The 21,653-nt window shown below is 39.4% G+C and overlaps 1 protein-coding gene across 2 annotated transcripts in view; it reads left to right on the plus strand.

The window, feature by feature from the left end:
• The window catches only part of LOC148038067 (sterol 3-beta-glucosyltransferase UGT80A2-like), a 110,637-nt gene that overhangs the window by 13,468 nt on the left and 75,516 nt on the right, over window positions 1-21,653 (plus strand). For both annotated transcript variants that reach the window (XM_087668531.1, XM_087668539.1), the window contains exons 2-5: window positions 12,739-12,905; window positions 14,620-14,853; window positions 14,969-15,080; window positions 15,312-15,479. In XM_087668531.1, coding sequence (XP_087524657.1) covers window positions 12,739-12,905; window positions 14,620-14,853; window positions 14,969-15,080; window positions 15,312-15,479 — 681 coding nt within the window. The remainder of the gene's footprint in view (window positions 1-12,738; window positions 12,906-14,619; window positions 14,854-14,968; window positions 15,081-15,311; window positions 15,480-21,653) is intronic.

Here is a 21,653-nt window from a genome sequence, read left to right on the forward strand (position 1 = left end):
GGCAGTTGGATCTTCTCCGGCATTCTGATTTGCTCTCTAGGGAGGACTTACGTCCCTGGCTTATGGCAATTTCATCTGCCCCCTTGCCATAACTTTGTAACTTGTAGCACTTAGCCCCTTTTCACATGATGGCCTGGATTGGCGTCATGTATCTTGTAATCAAGTCATCTTGTACTTTTTTTCGTAATTAATACAATTACCTTTTACGAAAAAAAGAGAGAGAGAGAGAGAGAGAGAGAGAGAGAGAGAGAGAGACAGTGGAAGATGAAGATTTGTTGTATAAGGTGTGCTGTATACAAAGATATGCAGATATATACACGGGCGCAGTGCGCGGGACTGCGTGTCTCCACCTCGACGATGCAACTTGCTGTCCACCTCGAAGTACGCTGCAGTCTGCACGAATCTCCAGCCTGTAATCTGCAAACAGAAGTGTGGAAGAATGTGCAGAATGTCGGCTATAAATAGCCAAAAAGAATGCGATCAAAAAGGCAGGTCGGCTGCATTAAATGCAGCCGACTGGTACAGTCCGACCAGACTGCCACGTGGCTGCCTGCGCCCCCAGGAACTGATCGCTAACACTTACTTCTAAATTTTCCCATCTCACATTCTCTGCTCACTTGCACATTTAGTTCTATCCCTTACTCTAGTTGTGATGGTAATGGTACCTTGCTGTAGCAACAACCCACTGCAACAATAATTGCCTCTCTAGCTGTTAGCCTTTGCTCTAGCAAGAGCTAAGAGCTTGCTGTAGTTGTGGCTTGTTTTGTAGCAACCTATCTAGCTGCACTAGCTCTAGTTGCAGATAGCCTTAGCAGCACCCCAACAAGGCTAGAAAAAGAGAGAGCATACCACTCTAACAGGACCTGCAATGAGATTCACTGTACAATATACACCTTTTGAAAGTAGTGTGCCAACAATTTGATCAAGATCTTAGATCCCTCAAAAACAAATAAGAATTGCTTCCAACTAAAAAACATTACTTTTTTAGGTGAACACATCATACTGCTTAAAAAATAGTTACCAAAGTATAAAGAGTCAAACATCATTTCAACACCTGTCTGCTAGTGGCAATGTTCATGCATGTCGCCTGGACAACTCCTTCATCCAATCCAAGAACTTGTTCCACGACATGTTGAAACCCACAACTTGCAATTTAAAATTTCTTTATGAAAGCATTTTGTTCCGATAATCTCAGCCACACTGTCCATGATGCCCAAAAAATACATTGGGCCATAACACTTAACCTTTTTTCTTCAAGTCTTTTGTATAAACACGGTAATTTCTAGTTCTAGCTTCACAATATTGTTTCTTTAGGTCCATTAAAACCAAAATCAAAATTCTGATTGGCAATCTAGGAAAATTGTTTATATTTTAGGATGTTTAGGGAAATTCTCTTAAGATTACTCAGTGTGGTTATATGATGACAAGGTTCAAATCTCTCTCATCTTTGAAAGAGAGCAAATTGGAACATTTGGGAATAGTTATGCAATGTTGGGAGAAGAGACATAATGGTGGAGTCATGACTAGTTGCAATTGTCATCGGTTCCTTAGTTGGAAAATCACTTTTTGCTAATTTAAGATCAAATGATCTAAAAATGTTAGAGTGAGTGTGAAGTGTGGTGACAAAGTTCAAATTTTTATTGCCTTTGAAAGAGAGCGATTTGGAACAATGGGAAATAGTTATGAAAATTTTTGGAGAAGACACAAAATGATGCAATCGCGACTATTTGCACCTGTCATTGGTTCCTTGCTTGGAAAATCACTTTTGGCTAATTTAAGACCGAAATAGAAAAGTGAGCATGAAGTGAGGTGCTTCTATTTGTATCATTGAATCAGATGGAGTATGCTTGTCAAAGCCATAATTTACTTAGGTTCTCTTTCAAGCCTCCAAAATGTACTCTTGTAGAAATTAAAAGTAATTGGTTAAAAGGTACTTACCATTTGCAAAGCTTAAAAAATAATTTTTTAGTTGTTAGTAAGGTTTATGCAGTGTTAGTCAAAAAGTTCAAGCAAGATCCATTCCTAAAAAAAAGAAAAAACCAAAAAACACTTAGACATTGAAACCAGCCTTCCTTCTCGGATAAGGTGGTAAATAACCTAATTAAGTACTAATTATAAGAAGCATAAGATTCACGTAAATTGAAAATGCACACTTTACTACTTTAATCTTGGACATTGGATACTTTGTTGGCCCTAGAATTGGTGTTCCTTGCGGTATTTCTTTATCTTATATTGCAAATGAAAGGAGCACAACTAAGATCCTTCGATCTCCTCTACTAATCCAAGTGCCTCTTGCTATCAAAATTGATGAGTAAGCTTCCAAATCAATTTGCCCCTTGGTTTGCTTGGGTATTGGTCTTCACCTTGCTCCTTGAAAGACAAATTCAGTCCCAAATCTGATATTGGCTGGCTAGCCTCTCGAATCTCCTTGAAATTACTCAATTTCAGTTGTTGGAATTCAAGTTGTAGGCCCTCAATTCTGAGCATGCATCTCGAGGCGGCTTTCAAAATCCTAATTTTTGTTGTAAATTAGGGTTTATAGCAAAGATTGACTAAAATCTCTTTCTCTGATGGCTCAAACTATTGGAAAATGCTGAGATAACTTGAGAGATGGCTGGGAATTATAGAGAATACTATAAAGAGAGAAATTTTCGAGTTTCATTGCAAGAAATGTTGAAAAACTGTCGCTACCTTGCTCAAACAACTATGGAAGTTGTCACCTATAATGTAGAACCACCAAAAAGACTACGGCCTCCTCCTGTATGCTGTCACTTGTACTAGAAGGACCTTGGGTTGTTGTCACCTGCTCTTGGAGGGCTCCAAATTGTTGTCGTTGTAGGACTGGTCCATGGTGGCTAAAAATCACATCAGCAATATCTCCTTGCTTTCTGACAGTCTCCTTCTCCCTCACATTAGCTAGAATAGACTTCCACTAGCCCCTAAAAACGTTTTCTCACTTGCCTGGATAAGTTTTGCCAAGTGACAACCTTCTAATCCAATTTTTCAACATTATGTAGCTTATTAAATTAATTTTTAAAATTAATTATTAAATTAATTTTTAGAATATTAATATGAAAAATTAATTTAATAATTATTCTAGTGCTTAAAAAATTAATTTCATGAGCCAATAATTAAATGGATTAAGGCAATTTGTCTTCCTTGAGTAATTATTGATTCTTAGACTGGCATTAATTAATTTATTAACACCTAGTCTCTAATGTCACCAATGATATTAGTGGCTAATAAATTGGTCTAGGCCCAAATCTGACATTGAGCACCACCTAGTACCTGTCACGCATAACTTATTACAACTTTTTTCTTTGACACCCATTGCATCTTGGGAGTCCTTGGCTTATTACCATGAAATAGCTACCATGTGCATCACGTGTGCTAAACAACCTTGCACATTTGATTAATATCTTAATTAAATGTTATCGGCAAGATTAGAGTATCTCAAAATTTCACTCTAGCCTTCCTTCTTGGAGAGGGTGGTAATTCCCTGATTAAGCACTTAATTACAGTAATCAACAAATAAACATAAATTGAAATGCAGTTTACCTTAATAATCTTGGACATTAGACACCCTGTTGGCCCCAAAACTAGTACCCCTTTTGGTATTTCTTTGCCTTTGATTGATAATGGAATGAGTACAAGCTGAGATTCCACAATCTCTTTTGTTATTCCGAAAGCCCCTTGCTGTAATAACAATAACAATCAGCAAGCAAATCGGGTCATTTGCTCCTTGAGTCTTGACTTTTCACCTAAGGACTCGTATAATTAGAACCACAAATTGGCCAAATGCTACCCGAATTTACAATGAATGGGCTGGCATCTGAATTCCTTGACAGTTACACAAATTTCAGGTGTTGAATTCAATGTACGATGCCTTCCTCTATTGGCTCAAGTCCTAAGGTGGTTGTCAAACCCTAATTTTTGCAGAAATTTAGGGTTTACAGCAGAAATCCTCTTGCTGTCCATCAAATTTGGCTGAGATCTGCTCAAAATGGCTAAGAAATGTTGAGATCTTTTGAGAAATTATTGGAGAAGGTGAGAGAGAGCAAGATGAGAGAGAAATTTGATTTTCTTCGCGAGAAAATCCTAAAATCTGCTTGTTGCCTGCTCCAGCCTGCATTTAATGTAGTCACCTATTGCTAGGCACCTCCAAAATACTGTCATCTGATCAACAATGCTGTTGCCAACCCTTGGAAGGTTTCCTTGTTGTGCCGTGCCTGATGAGGCCCCCAGATGGCAGTCTTCTGTAGCAAATTGCTATTCTCTGATCAGAAAATACACCAACAGCTCCCTCCCTCCCTCTCTCTCTTAGGTTGTAAACTGATTGAATGGTTGAGACCTAGCCCTCAAAAACGTTTTCTTAGTTCATATGGCATTTTTGCCAAGTGGCAGCCTTCTAAACCCATTTTTCAGCATTATCCAGTCATTTAATTAATTTTTAAAATTAAATAATCTTGAAAATTAATTTCAGTCCTTTTGACCCTGCCCAAAATTAAATGTGCCTATCCATGATTAAATTGGCTAGGCCATTTGTATCTTAGAGTGGTCCCTAGACCCTTAGAGTGACATTAATTAATTAATTAATGATAGTCCCTAGTATCACCATTGATATTTATTGGCCAAACAAGTGTCCTGGGGTCAAAATTGACACCCAAAGCCCAGTGGTATAACTGCCATGTGCATCACATGTGCTAAACAACCTTTGCACATTTCATTAATAACTTAATCAAATGTTATTGGCAAGATGAAAGCATTTTTAAATTTCATGTCCCCGTGACAAATATCATCATATGGATGCATTTATTGCAACCCTTTCATGTCTTGTATCATTTGAGTCCTAGGTATATTGTCATGTAAATTAATGTAACATTTGCTTAGTGACAGCTATGTAGAAACACTTCAGAGATTTGTGACCATATGCACATATAATATTCATGTACGAGGTTCATGGGGGACATGATTTTTAGCACACGCGAGGCACGTGTGAACACGGGCCAAGGCCGATTAAATAACAGGTTCAAGCCATTCAATATGTGTGAACAGGGGACAAAACCAAATAAGTTGATGACATGGCATACATTACTGAACTTACTGAGGAATTATCGGTAGACAAATCTGTAGCTCAAATCCCATGTTCACTCTCTTTGACTCTGCTAAACCTAATTCCCAAATCAGACCAGCATCAGTCATAGTCTACATAAAACAACAGCATTGCTGGCCGAAGTCCGCAGATATAGCACTGATAAATGCTGCAAAGTGCATTGTTTTGGTGCCACTTGGGGACTTCAAAATTGCTCATAACTTCTGTACAGGTTAAAATGACTGCATTTATTGACTATTTCAGCAGCCACGGCTGCAGCTCTTAATCTGAAATGTATCGGGTTAACTCAGGATAATCACGTGTACCTGCAATTAATGCCACTACAGCTGACAATAAATCAGCATCTACAACCTGTCTTCTTGCTGTGACAACTTTGATCTTTGGATTAAAGTCTGATATAGGCTGGCATGCTAACAATTGGTCAGCCATGACTGCAATATGTCAGAAGTGGATACAGCAACGGAAGCATATACTGAAATAGACTGCTGAACACAAGACAGAGAAAAAAGAAGAACATTGCAAAAAGAAGAGAACTTTGGAGAAGACTTGGGAAATGGAATCCATATACCAAGACATGAGGCAAATGCGTATGACAGTGAGTCACAGGCTATGTGGGCAATGGGACTGGCTCTTCTCTCCAATCAGGACATCCAAGTGATGAATTCTATGATTGAGGAGGAGGAGCACAATATATATGCAATACATATGCCATAAACAACAGCTGGTCAGCCAACATTAAATGTTGTCCGATTGGCATAAAATGCCAAAAATGCCACAAATAAAGAACAATAAAATGCCTAAAATATCTAACATTGTGCCTAGCCCAATCTTGCATGTACAAACTAACACATGAGCTGACATATAACACCTCTCTCAGATCATGGGTGATTTGATACAATACAATATACAATGATAATGTCCCATCATAGTACATATAACAATGTCCAGCAAAGCAGAACCATGGATACCCAAGTAGTTGGTACACAAGCCACTACCAAGGTGCCACGAAGAGAATCTGATATCGATGTTGATTGTACCACCTCCTGAAAATAGAAAAGAATCAAAGTAGCTCTCAATGTCTCTCAACAGTGTCTTGCAGCAACATACAAGACCATCATGTCAAAAATGCCTCTGAACATATGTGATCATGGATTCCGTATCTTTGGTCAGACTGCCAAAGTGTCCTCTCATGTGAGATTAGACTAGGAGCCAATCTTGCTCTCTGTCAAATACCAGCCCATCATGAACTTGGATGTCAATTCTAGCTCCACGATGTGAACCTGCCAGATGTTAGTTGATGCGTTAGGGACGTTCCTCTTTGGAACCTGTTCACCTGTATATCTACATAGATGAGGTTTGCCTACCCCAACTCACCACCCTCTCACTCTTCCTCTAGCATTGAAGAGTTGTGAGGGATGACAGGATCATCTATGCTAGAAAGCAATAGAGGAAGGGGCAACCAAGCCCTTCCCTTGATTTGAAGACGAGGATCCCTTTTGCTCCTTGGCCTTCGCCTGGGTCAAAGGATCTGAATCGAAGTTTGAGAAAGAGGATGACTCAGTAGAAAAGTGGAGATTCTGAAATTCTTCTTCTTCTCCTCCTTTTTTGAAGCTGCTAACTCTTTACAGTCCTTTCGCAAGTGTCCCTTCTTATCACAGTGATAACACTGGGCCTTCGACTTCTTCTTCCTGTCACCCCTCTCTGAAGCTGCAAGAGCCTCACCAGAACTTGTATGAGGCAAAAACTAGCCTTGTAGATGCAAATATATCCCATGCTCAAGTTGCATGGAGGAAATATGGGTAAAGCTCATAAGTATTAAGGATGTTTGCCCTCTCAAAGCATTGACCACTCCATTAAACTCTGGGGGGAGCTTGTAGAGGATTGTTCTCACAAGATGTGCCTTTGGAAGCGTAGAGTGCATGTGTTGAAGCTGGTCTTGTATCTGTGTAACATGGAGCAGAAATGATTGAATAGTGTTCTTAGGCTGGAACTTCATCTGATGGAGCTTTCCATAAAGTGTTATTGCATGCATGGTGGAAGGTGCCTTATACAACATGTACAGCTTCAACCATACTTCTGGAGATGTCTTGTAGGAGGTAACCACTAGTAGAACTTCTTTAGAAATACATCGAAGAAGAGAAGAATAGGCACGTGCATTATCCGTATCCCATGTAAGCACAGCTTCCTCATGATTGTCCTTGTCTGGTATTGGAAAAGGATGTTGAGGACATGGAATAGCTCCACACACAATGTACCATAACCACTTTTACATGAACGAGACTTTCATAACATGCCTCCAAGTTAGATAGCCAACTACTAATAATGTCAGAAAGCAATAGATGCTATCTTCCAGCCAGAGATATAACCCAAGTGGTACATATAAATGCAAAGGCAAGATACGTGGCATTGGTAAGTGCACATGGTTTAGCCATCCTTAATGGACTGCCACAGTCACGCGCTACTTAGTAACTATCAAACTATCATGATTGGGACACATGCTGGCCAAAATATATGGCTCTATGATGGAAGCAGCATTGAGTGAATGGACCGAGATGCATGGCGTGAGATCAAAAGGCTAGGCTAGCTTCGAGAGGGGATATACAACTCTAGACCATTGTAACCAGCCTTCCTCCTCGGATAGGGTAGTAAATAACATGATCAAGCACTATTTACAGCAATTAACAAATTCACAAAACTGAAATGCACACTTTACCATATAATCTTGGACATTGGACACCTATTGGCCCCAAAACTGGCACCCCTTTCGGTATTTATTTAACTTAATTGAAGAAGAAGTTGATGTACAATGGGATTCTCCTAATCCCTTTCAGTATTCCAACTCCCCTTGCTGTCCAAAATGACGAGCAAGTCTTCAATCTGATTTGCCCCTTGATTCGGGCAATCAATTGGCCTTCAGCCGCTTTGATGGAGATGGAAAATGCCCCAAATTCAACGATTTGTTGGTCCTTGCACTTGAATAGGTTAAAAACAGCTTCAGCCCTGTTGAATCCAAGTCTTGGAGCTTCCAATTTCTAGCACGTTTCTCGAGGGTGCTGTTAAACCCTAATTTCTGCTGCGGATTAGGGTTTACAGTAGAGAAATCTGAAAATTTTCAACCTCTGGTGATCTCAATGCTGTAATCTTCGGAGCAAGGTTGTAGAAAGATTGGGAGATGAGAGAGAATGCTGAGGAGAGAGCAAATTCAGACTTTCTTCACGAAGAACTAAAGAAAATGTCATTTACTGCTGCTACCTTGTCTCATCAGCTTGTAGAGGCAAAGAACTGAAGAAAATCAATCATTTACTGCTGCTGCCTTGTCTCAATAGCCTGTAGATGCTGTCACTTGCTGTTGATTGGTCTTCTCTCGCCCTTGGCTGCCTCAAAAGGTCTTCCAATGCCTGCAAATCAAACCAGCAGTATCTTCTCTCTCTCTCTTGCAAGCTGAATACACTAAAAGTGCCTCTCTCTAGCCTCTAAAGACGTTTTTCAGGCTTGCATGGGTATTTTTGACAAGTGGCAGCTTTTCCAAATGGTTTTTTCAGCATTATCCATAATTAGATATTAATTTTCAGTCTTTAAATACTGAAAATTAGTCTAATAATTATTTCGGTGCCCTAAAAAATAATATGACTGGCCAATAATTAAATTGGCTAGGCAACTTTCATTCCTGAGTGTCTCTGCACCATCTTTGATCATCAGATTGGCGTTAGGTACCATTAAATGCCACTTCCCTAGTGTCACCAAACTGACACTTCTGGCGAAATAAATGACCTAAGCCAACAAGTGGCACCAGATACTACCAAGTACATGTGTGGTGTAACTTATAGCAACTTTTGCCTTTGACATCATGTGATTTCCTTGGGTCCCGGGCTCGTAAATTTACTCTAACCCGAGTTACACCTCACATGTACAACATTTACTTAACCATGTGATTAAAAATTAATCCACATGTTAAGTGAGGTTTCAAAAATACATGTCCTCATGACAACCATATCTTTACATTGAGGGTAATCATTGAAGAAGGCAAGGCATTCAAGAAAAAGATCTATTGCTGTTTTGTGGAGTTTCACAAGGCCTTTGACAGAGGGCCACATGCTAGACTAATGATAAGAATGCAAGACATTGATGTTCCCATAGAGATATAGTGGAGTATCTATGCCTTGTATGAGATAGTCATCACAGGGAGAGTACGGACATCTAAGGGCATCGTAGATATAGTCAATAGCATCATTGGGGTGAAACAAGGCTGCCCACTTTCACCAACACTATTTGGGGTGTACATAGATGAAATTTCAGAATATGTGGATAGAACTTGTGGGGCCAGAGTAGCTGGAGTGTTGGACCATTACTATTTAATGCAGATGATATTGTACTTATATGTGACTCACTTGACAGACTAAATAGATACTTGGATGCATTATTAGCTTTTTGCAGAGGTAGAGACTTTAAGGTGAACGTTGGGAAAACTAAAGTTATGGTATTTAACACTTCAGCTGCTTTGGTGACGAGAGTTGAGCACTAGTTTACTTTCGATTGAGAGCCAATGAAAATGGTCAAGTAGTATGTTTATTTGGCGGTCACATTGAAGGGATCACAATTCTCTTGGAGAGAGATATTAGAGACTCGTTTAGCAAAAGCATAGGCAACATTAGGTGCATTGGAGAGGCAATGTGCTCATATATAGTTTCATGAACTGCACACGCACCAAATTGTGGCTTTTTGACACCTTGGTTACATCCACACTCCTATATGGGGCAGCCATTTGGGGTTCAAGTCTCTTCCACATGAGACAACATTTAGGAGACTAGGATGGACTAGAGAAGGAATACTATGATGGGTGGGAGCATATGGATAGACTAGTGGTCATGATGATCTCACGTATGATACAAGTGAAGAGCTCGACCCCACATGAGATTATCAAAGTTGAGTTGGTAGGAGCATCACCCATGGTGGTTGAGGCCTTGGTCTAGGTAGTGACTTTTATACATAGACTATGGGAGCTCCCCCAAGATAGATACCCACGGCTAGCCCTTGCCTCTTCTAGACAGCTAGCAGTAGATGGTGACAAACATTGTTGGTATACTCAGATGAGTACATGGATGAGTTTACATGGTTGCAGATTGATAGACTATCCCCCTTTAACTATAGCTTGCCCTACACTTGACCTAGGCTGATTAGAGATTGGATGAGCAGATTGATAGACTACCCCCCTTTGACTATAGCTTGGATTGCCTTATACTTGACCTAAGTTGATTAGAGGTGGACCATGTGATTAGAGTAGACATACTGAAGTTAGATATGGAGAAGACTTGGATCCAATCCCCCTTTCCCCATGGCAAGAGGATGGCACACTACTAGACCCACTTCCTTTTGATATTTGAGGATGGTTTCATTACCCGACCTAGCTACATGGATACACAGTTGCCTCATGGATGTCAAGGACATGCCATAATCAAGTGTAGAGATTAATTCTTACTCATGCCATATGAATCCATGCCCCATGCGAAAGCATCCTTAACAGGACATTCTCGAGCCAACCATGTGAACCTACCCTTGCCATGCCATCATAGAACCTTCTAGAAGATATGCAATGTCATTGCTTGCATCATTGATGATGTCATCATGGAACATTCTAGAAGGAGGGGCTTGCCATAGAGCTCCTCAGTCTTGCCAATGCGAGTCTTGGGAGCTTTAGGAGTCGAGACCTCCAAGTAAGTAACTTCGAGTTCCAGTTCTAGTTCTTGTCTACTCATGGTATCTAGTCTTGTCTCGTCTTCCATTATACTCTTGTTGTCTTGTTACCTTGTAATGTCGTAGTACGAGATCTTGTCTAGTACTGTCTTGTATCTTGTTCATCCCCATCGAGAGAGATCTTGTAATTGTGATATCTTGTATCCATACCTACGATCCCGGGATTTTTCGTATCTTGTTAAGTTATCATTGTACCTTGTGCCCCTACGTGGGATTATTTTGTAATGAGAATTCTTGTAACAAATCTTGCATCCAGTATAGTCTCTTGAGCATAATCTAGTGCTCCCATAACAATAGATTATGCACAGTTATTGGTCAGATCTGCACCTCATTCCACCACTTAAGGATTGAGACAGGCAGATGGGAGGGCATAACGATAGAGGAATGCATATGCCCACTATGTGATAGAGAGCTAGAGATAGTGGAACACTACATTTGGTGATACACGGTATATTATGATACATGGGGTAGATACCGTTGTCTGTTTCAAGAGGGTTTTGAACCCTTGAGACAAATCATGCAGTTTGAGGATTAGAGATGCTTGGGTTTCTTCCTCTTAGAGCTTCAAAGGCGCAGAGCAGCTATTCTACGGAGTAGGAGGCCCGCACAGCTCAGCTCACATAGACAGAGAGCAGTCATTGACTTTTTCACTGCTACACGACCGAGCATGGCACATACCACCACTAATGCCACAGGCTACAAGAGTACATCATCATTGGACCTCATATTTTGTAGGTGTCCCTTTGGATATAGTAGTGGCACTAAGCCGGTCTAGGCGCCCACGTCCACCCAGAAGAAGGCCTAGACATCCACACCATAGACAAATTAGAGCTATCATTGAGTGCCACAAGAGACAGATGCCAAGATGCCTCAGCCATGCAGAGATACATCTCCTTAGAGGAGAGACATCTCATTGATGGAGAGTTTCCTTTTTTAACTTTTACTTTTAGATCATCGACAGGTTTTCTTTTTATAGAACACTTTCATTTTTCAGTCTTATAGGCATTTTTTTCATCTTTTCTCATTCCAGATACACCATCATGGTATGTATTGCTTTGGTCTCATAGGCCACATTGGCCCTTTAGAGATGTTAATATACCCTTTCTCTCTCTCTCTCTCTCTCTCTCTCTCTCTTTCCCCCCCGCCCCCCCAAAACAATGCTCCTTTCTTTCTTTCACTGCTGTCATATGCTTCAGCAATCACTGCACTCTGGCAGGCTGGTAAGCTGTAGGCGGCCAAGAGTTTGTAGTAATTGGCCATAAATAAGGCCACCCATAAGTGGAAATGTCCATCCCAGCTGCCATTAAAAGGTACCCTAATAAATGCCCCACACAAGCCCAAATAACCAATGAAATGTGCACAACAAGCAGTTGCTAAGGCATGCTAATAATGGCTCTAATCATTCTTGTGTTTGCAACAAACATTTTACAAAGATGATCCATATTATTTCTCTTATGCAGGCTTGGCCTGAAAATTGTATGGCCCTTCATGCTAATTCCTTTTGCTATTGGTGGTTTTTATCTTTTTTGCTTGAATCACCGCATCTCTAGAAGGATTGAACAACGAAGTCAATAATGGAAACTGTAATGGATGGTGTTTAAATTGACCTGATATAATAGTGACTTGACATTTTAGATACAAGCAAATGATCAAGTGCTTATTCAAGAAGTTTGTGTTTTATTAATACATGCTAAAGGCAGTGGTTTCACTTGGATGATTGAATGAGCCTATTAAAAATTGCTGATTGCACATAAATGTGTTTCTTTCAAACAAGAAAGCTCTCAGAGATAGTCTTAAGCATTTTCTGCTTAAAATAGTTGTACTCTGGTTGCTATATGATGGCTGACATCATAAGCTTTCTGCTGATATTCAAGGCTTGCAACGAGCACAAACAATGCCCAATGGCTCGTTCAAGGATGATGATGTGACTGGAATTGCCAAAAGAAGACCCTCTTTTAGGAGATCAAGCACTGATAAGTCAAAAGGATCAGAGAAGGATAATGCTCGCACCCCTGGCGCCAAGTTGTCAAAACGACAACAGGTATTAGTGCCAATCTTTTCTTGATGATAATTTGTTCTTTTTCATAGTCTTGGTTTGAAGACTGGACCTTAAACATCCTAGTAGTATGGGAAGAATGAACAAAGAAGATATGACCTTCCTTGTAGACTAGGGAGGAAGAACCAAGAAAGAAAAGTTGAATCTTGTAAATGATTCATGGAAACCCATAATGTATCATGTATGACAGTTTGAGAGCGTACAAAGGTGAAAAGATTTTGGAAAATGATGGACATGTGGAAGGAGTTCTGCATGTGTGAAATGGAACTTTTTGTATGACAGATAATTGATTGCTTTGATTTATACTTAATCAGCTAAGAACATGATTGAAAGGAAAAGTTTTAGACCATAGAGAAACACCAGGATACCAGAATTGGGGCATTTTCTCTGTTTTGAGGCAAATTTTGACTCAAATTAGCTATTAGCCGGCTTTTAGGCCATAAGTTGTACATAATTGGTCACTGTATGAGACTGGAGTGATGTTGGACATTTTTGGTATCACTAGTTCAGTTTTCAGAATTCACTCATATTCAGAACCTTAATTTTCAGCCTGCAGTCTCTCTCCTTTCTCTTCTTTCTTCTCTCTTCCCTTTGTGCATATTTGAGGGTGCAAACTGAGAGCAGCAGCTGATGCCTTCACATGTGTGACATGTTGGTAGTGAAGCTTAGGATGAAAGAACTGGATTAAATTGTGTTCAGCATAGCATTTACCTTCTCTGGCTTAAATCTGTCCAAAGCATTTGCTATGGCCGAACCTTGATTTCTATTGTAGAAAGCATAGAAGAAGTCCATGTTTGCCCTACATGACAACATATTGTTGCCAAAAATAGCTGCCCAGACAACCACATGTTGCCACCTTCGGGGCTGCCCATTCCTCTGTGGGATCTCTCCTGTGGCATAGGACTTGAGACTGCTAATGTATTGGGCTACTGTAGAAGTAGGTTTCTATCCTTGTATAAAACGCTAAATGTTGGATGATCATAATATGTTCAGAGCTGCTGTTGTGATGGTTCTTTGTTGAGTAGGCTAGCCATGGCCCATTAGTAGGTTTCTAGCAATGGCTCTATGGTCTTAGCTGGGAACCAAAAAGCAGCTTCAAAGATTCTGCTCAAAGTTTGGGATTCGGCTCTAGAGCATAGTGTCTACTATGTAGACTCTAGTAGTTACTACTTATATGTAGGAAGTTATAACTTTGAAGTTTGAAGCGGGACACTAGTTATTACTTTTGCCACTGTTTTCCATGTTTGATCTATCATGTTTGCTCTTATGATGTTTTGAAGTTGTCTTTTGAGCATGGATTTTGAAGGTGTCTTATGAACATGAATCATGACTGTTTTTGAGACGTGGTTGTAATGTTTGTATTTTTCTATAGTATTGCTTACATTGTGGAAGTTGGTCATTACTTTTGCAGTTAATAATGGATGAACAGCGTTTTCTTTGCATGTTTAACGTGTGTCTAAATCTTAGGTTCATTGATTATTGCTACATCCTCAGTCAACATTTCTCTGATGTAAGTGACTTGAGAGTGCTACTTTGTAGTTTAGTCATGGTAAATGATTGATGTAATGAGGGTACCCCACATGTCTTAAGGGAAAACTTGATTATTATAGACTATGATTGCTGCTTACAGATTTGAAGGTGCAAACTTTAAGATGCCAAGAAGCATGGGACTAATGTGATGGAACTTTTGTTGAAACAGAAGAAGTTGATGAAGCGTTTGTGCACTGTGAAAAGGGATGGCACTGTAGAGTTTGATGTGGATGGAAGCACTCATCTCGCACCCGATATTTTTGGAACTGATACGGGAGAAGAGTTTGCTTTTGAAGGGGAGGAGGATGGTGAGAAGACCATTCAACCATTGCAGATTGCCATGCTCATAGTGGGAACACGGGGAGATGTTCAACCTTTTGTGGCCATCGGAAAGCATTTGCAGGTCTGTCTATGGTATGCAGATCGCAATATTTGAATTTTTGTCTATCATACATTTTAAAGAGTTCTGCCAGTTGATTAAAGGTGGAAATTTGCATTTTTCTTTGGTAACTCACCAGGAGTATGGACACCGTGTGAGGCTGGCAACGCATTCAAACTTTCGTGAATTTGTTTTAAAGGCAGGGCTGGAGTTCTTTCCATTGGGAGGTGACCCCAAAGTTCTTGCAGGATGTACGTGTATCTCCCCTTGATTGGAGTGCCTACTTCTTTTTTCCTCCATGTGTGTGTGTGTGTGGTCTGACCAAAGGGAGGCAAATTTTTGTGGAAACTTTATGAAGATCTGGTAGTCAGTATTCATGGCTAGGCTGTGATCTTTATGTTCAATAAATTACAATCTAGTCTCAAGGAGATTAATATTGGTATAAATGGTTTCTATAAGAATTGCCATGGTGTTTTGGACAGACATGGTAAAGAATAAGGGATTTCTTCCATCTGGGCCTTCAGAAATCAGAACTCAGAGGAAGCAGCTAAAATCCATTATTAACTCTTTGCTGCCTGCGTGTAAGGATCCTGACAAAACTGGGGTGCCCTTCAGAGCCCAAGCAATCATAGCAAATCCACCTGCATATGGTAAGGATCGTTTATGTTCTTTTGAAGCCTTACAGCTAGTGAATTGAACATTTGCTTAGTGAGGGACCAGCTATTTTAGTTTAGCAATCACTCTCTGTAAGATTAGCTATTTCATGTTTGGTAATTGTTATAAAATTTTCATGTTTTGGGTGGGGAATTTCACAATATATATGTATCCATTTGGAAGAAACTGCTTGCAATAAATAACTGTCAGGTAGTGTAAGCACATTTTAATCTTTTGTCGGTTGGCTCAAAAAAGTCTGAGCTAACTGTCTACTATAGATTTTGGCATTGTTGGCTACTAATGTCTCACACATCAGAATGTAAGGGATGTCAAGTCTCATCCTCACAACTTGTGATTTGAGTGAATAGCTTCAAAACCTTTGATTCAAATTGGTTTCTCTCCATTCTGCTTGGTTAAAAATATCTGATGTTGGACCTCGGGGCTAGTGAAGAATTGTATCCCAACTGTTGCATTAAAGAAAGAAGTGGTGATTACAGTCCATCTAGGGATGCATGCCACTGAAAACATGTTCATAACCACAAGCAGGGATTTTTGTCTTGTGAAAAATTTAGTGCTTCTTGAAAAAAGGTTTTTAAACTAGTCCCTAAAGCCTTTGGACTCAAAAAATGAAGGCTTTATGAACAAGCAAATTGCTGTTGTTGAGTCCCTGTGCCATTACTTCAGCATGTCAGTTTCCAGCCTTATCTCCAGTGAACCTTCCATGCATCAAGGTAGATCTTCAATTGTCCTGACTCAGCAGAAAAGAAGTTCCGGATCTTTGTTGCCATGTATTTTTCCCGCTTATGCAGTTTTCCATAAAACTATACTGCCATATAGCGTGTTTAAATTCAATTTGCTGTCATTATGTTTAATTTCACTGATATTGCGACTGACCCAGAAAAGATAAAGGTTATAGTCCCCATGAGCCCGCCACGTACTCCAAAAGAAGTGCACAACTTTTTGTCATTAGTGGGATATTATCTAAGATTTATCAATGCACTAGTAGAAAGAACGTTGCCATTGACAAACTTGTTATATTTTAACTGTTTGTATAATTGGAGCAAAGCTTGTCAAGTATCTTTTGAGGATGTGAAGCAAGAATTAGCGAAAGCGCTAATTCTAGAAGCACCTCAAAGAGTTGAGGTTTTCTATGTATTTTCAACAGCAACAATGTATAGTATTAGTTGCTGCTTAGCCCAAATTTGGGAAGAAAAATTATATCATCCAATAGTCCTTGCTAGTTGGAAGTTGGGGATATCTAAAGTCAACTATACTTACGTAGAGAAATTGTGCCTTGGAATGGTCTTTGCAACAAAGAAATTTAGGCACTATATTCTCTATGAGAAGGTGGTACTCTTTACGAAGGCGGAATGATTTAGACTGTTGATGAATAAATTGCAGCCGCTTAACTGCTTAGCAAAGTGGTTAATCACTTTGCAAGAGTTCAATTATGAGATTAGGAGTAAGCCACTGAAGTTGCAGGGTATTGTGGAATGTCTGGTGGATTTTGGGGAGCCAAGGAAATTCTGGCTAAATGAAGTGACATTGAAGGTCTATTCAAAATCGATACAGCTTCCATCCCTTCTTGGTATGCCAACTATAATGCATTATCTATCTACAAGGGGATTTGGGGCTGCTCTATTGAAGTCTGAGAAGAGAAAGATTAAGCAACAAGCATTACGTTTTTCGATTATAGTGGGTGTCTTGTATCGGAGAGGTGTGGACGAGATCTATGAGAAGAACTGTGTAGTAGAGTTGTCATAGTGAGCCCATAGGGGGTTGAAACGTAATATACTCTCTTACGTGTAGACTCAGTAGGTGCTTGTGGTTGTAACTCAAGACATGGGGGCACATGCCACACAGGAAGGATAAATTGTTTGATTGTCCACAGACATATAAATTGGGGCACATGCCACACAGGAAGGATCAATTATTTGACTGTGGTCTAGATCCACAGATAGATAAATCCAATCTATTGCTACAACTATTGCTAAGAGCTTTTGTAGGCAAGGGACTCATTGCCAACCTATAGCCAACCTATAGTACCATGTAATACTTCATACTTTTGCTAATCTATAACATCTCATATAACTCCATGCTTAAGCCATATACATTCAGATTACCCTCAAATTGAAGCCAATGGACAAAGTTGAAAAAGGTATTGGTGTGGTAAGACTGTTAGAACTCACAAACAAGGCAGTCGATCAGAGTTTATAGCTCACAACTAGGTTTGCCAATGTTGAGTACTGATCCTAGCTGTAAACCTACTTGATAACATGGTAGTTGACAGTCCTAGTTTAGCCAACATGTTTAGTAACAAGCATAGCTATCAATGTATTTAATAACATTGTGGTCGCGAATTGCAGTTTAAACCACTGTACATGTTGCAAGTTTGGCTGCAGGCAATCTAGATGCACCTTCATGGTAGTTGCATAATACGTTTTGTCTCTATACAGAGTCTATTTATTACTAATTCTTCATTACGAGTTTAGCTCTCATTAATTCTTTCATTCTTCCTTTGCTAATGCATAGTCTAGTTATCATATGTTCATTTTTCCTTTGCTAAAACCACCATTTCTAAAATTTTGCAGTGTATGATAAAGAAAAACAAGTTTAGATGGTATTGAAAAATAGACAGCATTTACCACTAGAAATATTTATGAATACACATTAAGAAAAGTGATCCCTTGCAAAACGTTTAGTCTTTGCAGAAAGTCCCCAACATCAAGACCAGCGCAGAGCAGATGGTTCATAGTTTCCTAGGCTGATATTGTACTATCTACCAATGTTTTCCCCACAAAATATCTTTAAAATGAAAATCTTGGTTTGAGAGGCAGTTTATTTGCTTATTGCTTGAGTTTTACTTCCACCATACCAGTAGCTTGTTCATATTTCAAACTTAGTTAGCATGTTCCACCATCCAATTATCAGTTAGCATGCTCCACTACCCATTATTGGAAATAATCAGCTTATGAAAAGTGTCAGCTGATCTACTAAGTGAATGAACTCCAGAAGTAACACTGGGATCATATCTAGAGAACATCCATCCTTCTGTCTAAATAATTTCAAACCATTGGGAAAGGTTTTACATGAACTCAAAGCAAGCATCATACTTGTAATGTGTAACTAGTACAGACCCAGACTTTATTGTCTGCGAGTTGGTCAAAATGCCAAAACACTCCCTGGTTAAATCAATGTTGTGCACTGTTTCCTTGCTGTCATGCACTGTAGAAGTTTCCTTGTCAGATAAGGCTGTAGAGCCAAAGGGAATTCCAAAGCTTGGGTCCAATGCTTGCTCCATTGTCTTGTGAAGTTGCGATATGTTGAGCTCGAGGAAAAGACATAACTTCACTATCATGTGGAAGTACATTGGCTACTTGGATATTCCTTTGCTAGGCAAAAAGTAAGCCTTATGTGGCTCAACAAGAGCTAATGGAGTGTTAAATTCCTCCTCCTAGTGTAGGCTCTCTTGACAAAGCGAATTTTCCATCGCAGCAAGAAGAAAGATCTGCACATACTTGAACAACAAATTGGGATTTGTCATAAAGCTTCAGGCCTCGAAGGTGATTTGAAGCTAGGAGATGATTGAGATAACACAAAAGTAGATGAGTTGCTATGACATACAACACATAGCTAGATGGACATCCTTGTCTCAATGGTTTCCCCAAAGATCATGAATCAGTCAAATCAGCCACAAGAATATAGGAGGCATTACATGTAGAGGCAACACATGTCACATTGCAAATTTTGTCCAAAACCTAATTCGGCCATTATTTAGGCAATGAAGTCCCAACACACAAAGTCAAAAGCTTTGTCAACATCTGTTTGCAGCAATAAGACATCTTGAACTGTGTGTTTGGAATACTAAATAGCAAAACATACAATCACACTATTGTCCAAAATTAGGTCGCATGGAATAAAACCACATATTGTGATTATTTGACACCTTTCACATGTTCAACAATTATTTAGTGATGATTTGCCATTTGTATCAAAGTAATCATGTGGCAATGAAAGTTGGCTGTAATTTCTGATAAGACTGCATAAAAATTAGGGTTTTATCAACAACAAACTTAAGAGTGCACAATTAGGAGAGAAGAGAGAGGTAGTGCAGTTGATCAAATTATAGAGAAGAGTTGAAGCAGAAAAGCATTTTTGCAAAGAGGGGAGAGCTGCTACGGTTCACCACCTAGCCAAATTGACTCTTTTGATTAATCAATGTGTTATATTGCAACTAAGGTTAATGCTTGCCACATCACCCTTAGTTTAGTGGCCTTAAGCCTTCTTCACACATTAACTGGTTTAAAACCGGTAATTAGTGGTCCAAGGCTGTGTCCACATAAGCACATGTGTGTGCATAAATAGTCATGTCCCGTGAACCCTATACATGCATTACGATTATACCCGGATGATCGTCACAACTGTTAATGTTTCTGGTAATGTCACATTAATTAACATGACATTTTCTCCCTCTTAAGGAATGTTTTCATCCTCGAAAACATTATTAGGAAGGTCTAACTGTAAAGTAGGAAACTTTCTTTGTAAGGTGCTCACCTGCTCCCATGTTGAACCCTCTTCTGGATAGTCCTTTAATTTTACATGGCACTCCTTTGAACTATTATTCCTTGTTCATCTATGATGAACATATAGAATTCTCTCTAGCTTATGAGGTATGAATAGTCTTTCTCAAAGAGTTTTGTAATCTCATTTTCTAAGACAAGATTACGAGCGTGTCCCAATTTCTTTGCAAGCTTGCTACATGAAATATTGGATAGTCTTTCTAAGAGTTCTCTAATCTCATTTTCTAAGACAAGATTATTAGTGTCCCCCAGTTTCTTTTTAAGCTTGGTTACATGAACTATTAGATGAACCTTACCACTGGCTGGAAGTTGGAGCTTGTAAGCCATAGTTCCTGTTTTTAAAGTATTGTGAATGGATCACAATACCTTGGTGATAACTTTGGACACGTTCCTTTTTTAAAATGGTTTTAGAATGCCTAGGCACCCTAAAGAGGACTTGTTCTTTTTCTTCAAGAGAAAGAGGCCTTCTATTTGGGTCAGCATAGGCTCTACTCTATCTTGTGCTGTTTTAATGCTGTTTTTAACTAATCTTAACATCTCATTTATGTCTACTGAGAAATTGTTAGCCATCTGAACCCTTTCTTTTTGCAGTCCCAAGTCATAAGGGCTTAAATCCATATGTCAACACGAATGGACTATATTGAGTGGAATACTGCTTGGCACTGTTATATGCAAACTCTACTATTGGTGAGTACTCTCCCAATTAGTTTGTCTTTTACTTACATACGCTTGAAGCAGATCCTCTAGGATTTGGTTAACCTTTTTTGTCTACCCGTTAGTTTGCTGATGATCTACCATGCTCAATTTAGTATCCAACTTCCTAAACACATTTCTTAAAAAATAAATATCAAATTTCCTATCCCGATCAGAAGCAATATTTGACAGCTTAACCATCTTGGTTAATCTATTCACAATTACCCAGCTAGAGTTGTATTGTAGTTGACAAGTATTTGAAAGACTCATGAAAAGATCTGCAGTAGATCTGACCCTTTAGTGGCAAGACTATCATAGAGAGTTTGGTGCAAAGACCTTCTAAAGTTAGGGTAGGCATCCAAAATGCATGGCAAATTGCCCAACTTACAAATAGTCCATAAAGGCCAAGAGTGAACCCAAAAGATAGGTAGCTGGAGCAATCTTTCAAGCTGCAAGCAATGAGCCTGAACAATAACTCAATGCACATCTTTAGAGAAAAGACACTCTTTAAGAGGCAATTTGCTCTTCCATATTTTTGACACTGCACCAAAGAATCCTGTATGATTCCAAAGTCCATTTGCATGCTTGAATATCCAAGGTGGAGGTTGCAATAGTAAATACGTCTGCTTTCATGAATAGGATAATATTTGCCATTGTATGGAATGTGCCAATCTTTTAGCTTGCCTTCAGAATTCAGATTAGGCACTGCTAAATAACACTGAAGCATATTGCGAATAACAGCCCATAAAGGTCAATGAGATGACCCAAATGACACATATGCTAAGCCTGAGGCCAAGTCATGATATTGCCCTTATATGTGAGTACAAGGAAATGGTTCAATAAGAACCAATGGAGGGTGAAATACTTCAGTCCAAACTTCTTGACAAAGGGAATTGA

Source organism: Lygodium microphyllum, chromosome 3, assembly GCF_053477565.2.
Source record: "Lygodium microphyllum isolate KBCC chromosome 3, Lygodium_microphyllum_v1.1.10, whole genome shotgun sequence".
Classification (NCBI taxonomy): Eukaryota; Viridiplantae; Streptophyta; class Polypodiopsida; order Schizaeales; family Lygodiaceae; genus Lygodium; species Lygodium microphyllum.